Source organism: Halictus rubicundus, chromosome 4, assembly GCF_050948215.1.
Source record: "Halictus rubicundus isolate RS-2024b chromosome 4, iyHalRubi1_principal, whole genome shotgun sequence".
In the NCBI taxonomy this organism is placed as follows: Eukaryota; Metazoa; Arthropoda; class Insecta; order Hymenoptera; family Halictidae; genus Halictus; species Halictus rubicundus.
The window spans coordinates 6,034,161-6,040,160 of record NC_135152.1 but is presented as its reverse complement, the minus strand read 5'-3'; the positions used below and the strand labels follow the sequence as shown (position 1 = coordinate 6,040,160).

At 45.5% G+C, this 6,000-nt stretch overlaps 1 protein-coding gene across 1 annotated transcript in view; it reads right to left on the bottom strand.

The window, feature by feature from the left end:
* Nucleotides 1–243: 243 nt before the first annotated feature.
* The window catches only part of LOC143353259 (uncharacterized), a 55,407-nt gene continuing 49,650 nt past the window's right edge, over nt 244–6,000 (bottom strand). Inside the window, exon 2 of the mRNA XM_076786439.1 lies at nt 244–4,296. Coding sequence (XP_076642554.1) covers nt 3,992–4,296 — 305 coding nt within the window. The 3' untranslated portion in view covers nt 244–3,991. The remainder of the gene's footprint in view (nt 4,297–6,000) is intronic.

Below are 6,000 nucleotides of genomic sequence, written 5' to 3'. Positions count from 1 at the left end.
TAGTCCACTACCTGAGAATAGTATCTTGAATGTTTCATTCTTCAAGAAACATTACAGAGATCAAACGAAATGCTAAATAAAAATTGTGCAGTCTCTAGATTTTTCGGATTGTATCTTCCTTAAATATCAGTGAATAAACAACGAAGTATTTTTAAAGAAGAAAATATAAAATTGCATTGAAGTGACATTAATGAGATCATGAATAATATTTGTTGGTTTGCGGGGAGGATTTCAGGAAATGATAGTCCAGCCGTGTGATTCTGTACGTCATACCATTTAATAATTACAATTTAAATTATATAATTATACGACCTTACGCGTACGGTGCTCTAGGTTACGTAGATGTAATAAGTAGGTATTTTAGTTAGACTATTACGTATATTACATGGAATGAAGTAACATTTGAGTTTGACGCTACACGAACGTAATACTTGAGCTTAATTTAAAGTGGAGAACGCATCCTTCGCACCTGACGAGTAAAACAGCTATTTTTCTTTCATTCGCGTTGAGAGACCCGGCCCCTATCTCCTCGATCCGCGTTCGATCCGCGATCGAGAGCGAAGAGAATCGTCCGCGGGGTTTTCTCGATCGCCACCACGTCTGTGTGCGCGCGTGTGTGTGTGTGTACGTGTACGAGTCTATGTAAATGTGTGTCTCTTCTATTCCCCTCGCAATGGAACAAGGAAACACCCGAAATTCGCATTCATAGGTACGGAACGTGTTGTATACGACACGCGGCGTGAACAACAAAAAAAAAAATAATAATAATAACGAAACAAATAAAATACAAATATTAACACTGGACCAAGTCATTAGCAACAGGCTCACTCTCAATAGAATAATAGCGATAATATCAATAATTTTTTCAATAATCATCGTAATAATATTATTAATAATAATAATAATAATAATAATTAGAATCCTCACTATTCTTTTATTTAAATATCCCTACAGGCGTGCCAGGCGATAACGAAGGAACGCCGAACGTAGATGATCGAAGACAGCTACGCGTTTTTTTCAATTACATCGATTTATTATATTATCACATGAAACGAATCCAATATATATTTTTTTAACACTGTTTCTCATTGTCGACCGGTTGGAGAACGAGAAAAATAAATCCGTGAGTAGCCGGGCTCGTTCGTTAGCGCCTCGAACGAATAATAACGTCATTCAAATATCGTGTTGTCGTATATTCAATAGCTATGTACATTTCAACATTAGCCTATTCCTTAAAATCTCTCTTTCCGCCTTGTTCGCCTTTTCTTTCGCCGTCGCGATATCTCGGTCTCCCTTTCTCTCCCATCTCTTTTTCTCTCTCCCTTTCTCTCGGTCTCTCTCGCTCTCCCACACTCTCACACTAGATATCATCAATTATATAGTTTTTAGATCCCTGTATTCTTCCGAATTTGCTTCGCGTGCCGCGCGACTCAGACGCCATAAACGCGGGCCTAGCTTCTCGTTTCCATTCATTATCAGTTACTTCGTATCACAAGATAACCAATTAACGCGCCTCGCGCCGCGAACACACTATCTAAATTCATTTACACACCTTCACGTCCCGCTCGATTCGATCCCCGACGGGTTCCTCGTCTTCTGCCTCCTCTTTGCTCGAATTATAGCGCGGTGATGCGCAGTGCAACTGCGCAGCGAGGTGGCACGCGCTTGCGCGGCTGCCACTAGCTCAAACCTTCGTTTCCGAGAAGGTCCTGCGACTTTTATACAGAAAGCTATACACATTCTCGCACGATTTCCATGTCGAGTGTATTGTTATTTCGTGAAATGTTCGTAGCTCTTGTGGAATCATAATGTGACGATTACGCTCGCTGCGACGATTTTTCCCAGTTGAGAATGACTGCTTCGGCCCGACGAGTCTCTAACACGCTTCTAAAGTGACGAGGAAATAATGATTTTTCAAAGAGAAAGGAAATAGTACGAGAGTTTATGATACAGACAATTGTTCCTCGTTCGTTTAGAATTGTTTAGAGTATATTTGACGACACCATGCAGGGTTTTCAGGTTGTATGAACCGTTTGAAGCAGAGACGAACGTTGCTTCATAGCACGCTGGAACTATCAAGCTCTAAGAATTGAATAATCTTGAAACCACAAACATATCTAAATGGTCAACAGAGCAGACTCTGGACTTTAATATTTCATTTTGTATTTGTTAATCGAGCAACGGCTCATCTCTGACCCCGAACAGCGGTAATTCTGAACTTCGCGCGCGATTATTTACAAAAGTCTTATGATTCCTTGTTGCTAATTAACTCCACGATCTCGACCGCAGAGGATTGGTAGAAGAAGAGGAGCAGAGAGTTCCACTTGCAAAGAGAACATTTTCAGGGATTCTTGATCAATTTGATTCACCGTCGATCGTTCCCCCTATTCCCTAGAAACACCGTCGAATCGTTTCCCGCGGGACTCGATCGAACGAAGGACGTCGGGACGTTCACAGCAGCCTCGGTATCGAAAAACGGCAGAGGATAGATCGAGTATTGATAGGCACCTTACGTACTACGAAGTGGAGACTTTAACGTGCACATAGAAACGACGCTCCGCCTAGGAGAAAGACGATCCTCCCTCTCTCTGAACGGAAGTCGCGTTTCCGATTTTTCTTTATTTCGTTTTCGGAAAACGAGCGAAAGAAGAGAAAGAGGAAGTGGGGAAGAGGGAAACAAGGAGTAAGTACATCAGCGCATCGTCTGTCGAACCATTTCTTCTTTTTCGTCCGCAAGTGTGGAGAGACGGTTATTGGTTTTGTTCGGTGGAGGAGGGAGGAGGGAGGGGGTTGGGAAGGTGATCGCAGAGGATGCGAAACAGTGCGCAGGCAAGAGAATTAATTAATTAGTCGTCCGAATTAATTAATTACTCAGACCGCTAAATTCTACGCCTTAAACTACTATGATTCGGTTTCATCTCACCCGCTGAGGTGGCTGCTCGCCGGCGTTCAACATCGGTACTTTGTAATCTACGAGCGGCGAGAGCCCCTCGGAGCGCGTCCAGTCCATTTAATCGGGCGCACGGCGTGCTTGCAGACTATTCCCGGCTTCCCTTCGGCTTCGAGCAGTCCTGTGACCATGGTGGTTAATCTCGCGGACACAGCCTAGCCCCAACGAATGTCGGCCTCGAACAGTTTTCGGATCCGGGAGGAACAGAGGGTGGGACAGGTGAACCTTGCTCGCGCGAGATTGGACGATTTTAGGGGAAGAAGGGAGAAAGGGATCTTAATATGTTCGATTAAGATGCTGAAGATAGAGGATAGTCCCAACTCATTTTTCAACAGCGGTTAGATGATGGGCGAGAATAACTGAATGCTGAATGCTAACTGGGATGCTGAAGAATTTAGACAACAATTTTCACTAAGACAATTATAGGATGACGAAGGTCAAATCTTCTTGATCGCACGAAATCGTGCAACTGGTTGATAGAGGTTCAGGAATCATTGAATGAATCATTGAACACTTCTTGCCGCTGAGGGAACCCACATATCGAAGGATATAGCTAAGATTGAATCTCGGTTTCAGAAGACCGTTTGATTTTCGAATGGGGAAAAAAGGGTATGAAGAAGAAGAAGAAGAGGAAGAGGGCCGGGCAACGAGTCAATCCACGAAAGCCTCGAAGCTCGACGGGGGCAAAAAGTCTGGGACCCCTTTGGTGGGTTCTTCAGAGTGTCCGACGAAGACGTCGAAGAAGACGAAGAGGGGGAGGAAATATCAGCTCAAGAAAGAGAGACGGAAAGGAAGAGGTAGAAGGAGGATTCCGGTTGACGAGTGACAATCGTTCGGGTGTTCTGAGGCCTGTGTCATGCCACGTGTCCTACTGGAAGCGAAGTGGTCCCGGCTCGGCCCGGATCAAGCGTAACGTCAACGACGAAAAGACCCGACCCTGCAGAGCCACGGGGGGAAAAAAGCCGTTTAGAAGTTCTGCTCGCCGTACATCCCCGGGAACCGGACAGCGTGTGCTCCGAGCTCGGCGGGCGAGAACTCGTCCTATGTGGCCAAGTGAGCGAACTGGCCTGGGTGGGGCGCGAACTGGTAAGGGTGGCCGTACGGCGACATGTGGTACGGTACAATGTTCATGCTCGCCATCTTGTGCTCCTTTTTCCACTTCATCCGCCGATTCTGGAACCAGATCTTGATCTGACGTTCCGTCAGGCAGAGGGCGTGCGCGATCTCGATCCGACGCCGCCTCGTCAGGTAGCGGTTGAAGTGGAACTCCTTCTCCAGCTCCAGCGTCTGGTACCTGGTGTACGACGTCCTCTGCCGTTTCGTCTCCCCGTTCGCGTTCACCGTGCCTGCAATTACAATTTCACTGTTACAACCTGGCCCAGATCATTTCTACCGTTTAAACTGTGTCAAAGCTGTAGGAAGTACCAAGGCTGCTAGCTTGGACCTTCTCTGGCGAGAGTGCCAGGACAACGTTACTGTCCTAACTGTTAGCCTGGACCTAAACTAGATGAGATCTCGAGAACAACTGCCGAGGCTGTTTTAGCCTGCACCACCTCTAGATGATGTGCGCCGGTGATCGTGAAAGTGGTGTAAGTGGAAATTCCGAAAAGATTTATTTTTTCTTAACAAATCAGACGTAAAAGTCTACATATCTTCAAGATACAAGATCTGACTCACTTCACTTTTATAATCACCGACACATGTCAAGGGGAACGCTAATGTCAAGGCTGTTAGCCTGGACCTCCTCTAGCTGAGATCAAGCAGTACGCTACTGTCAAGGTTGCTTGCCTGGACCTCCTGTAGGTGAGATCAAGGTCAACGCTACTGTCGAGGCTGCTTGCCTGGACCTCCTCTTGGTGAGATCAAGGGCAACGCTACTGTCAAGACTGCTTGCCTGGACCTCCTCTAGATGAGATCAAGGACAACGCTAATGTCAAAGCTGAGCTAGGTGTGGGTGTTATAGAGTTTAATCAGGTCGCTTGGCTAGGTTCATTAAGGTTCATTTCAGCAACTTTAACTTTTCTCTTAGCAGGTAAACAAATTGTCTTCACGGTCCGAAAAAATTATAAGATACTACATACTGACTCGTTTAAACTGTCCCACCCTAATGGGCCTACTTTTAGGCTCTTCCTTCCTCCTGCTCACTTCAATTTGTTCCCCCTTCAAGTAGTAGTTTTCGCGGATTATAAAAAACTGAAGAAGCTGACGAAGAAGAATGTGATCTAGTCCGTATGTTCATATTAGTATAAACGACCTAAATCCATCTAACACTTTGACTTCCACGTCTACCAAAAATGGGGGACGGAGTTACTGGTCCAAGTTGCTAAACGAATTTTTACATTAACAAATTGAGTGTAGCAAATTCGATTAGGATTTGCAGAATGCCAGAAGCTTATCGTAGGCTAGTGTGTTCTTAGAGTCATTCTTCAATTTTTAGTTCTACCTGGTACAGGCACGACGCAATTCATTTAAGATTCTTTGGGTGGTGGCCTAGGTACAAGAACACCTGATCAGCGCCGACCGCCAAGGAAAGTGACAACATTTCCTGGATATTAAAGCAGGTTACCTAGGATTATCGGTGCGAGCTGATAAGCCGCATGGCCGGTTGTCGAACGTATCAGATGGACATTCCCTCTGGAGCTCAGTAACTAGCTTGCACCCAGCCGGAACTATGTTGAATTGAATTCCATCGGGTAAGCGGTCGATCGCAATCCTCGGAACAATTTAACCTTCTCGTTTTAGCACGTTCGACGCGTGTCACCGGATCCATTCGCCGGATCCGTGTGTCGCAATCGAATTCAATCGAAAAACTCGTCGAACGTCGTGCTGGGCCGATTGTTGCGTCTAACACGCGGCAAATCGATTCAGAAACCATTCTACGGCGCGCTTAGTGCTCTGTGGTCTGCGACACCTTGGGGAATTTGTTTCGCATGATAATTTGCCCGCATCTGTTGCCACGGACATTTTCGGAATATCTTAATAGGCTTGGAATCGCCGTTTTGCAGTAAATAAGAGGATCTGTTCAACTCCTTCAGAGATAATAAGATACA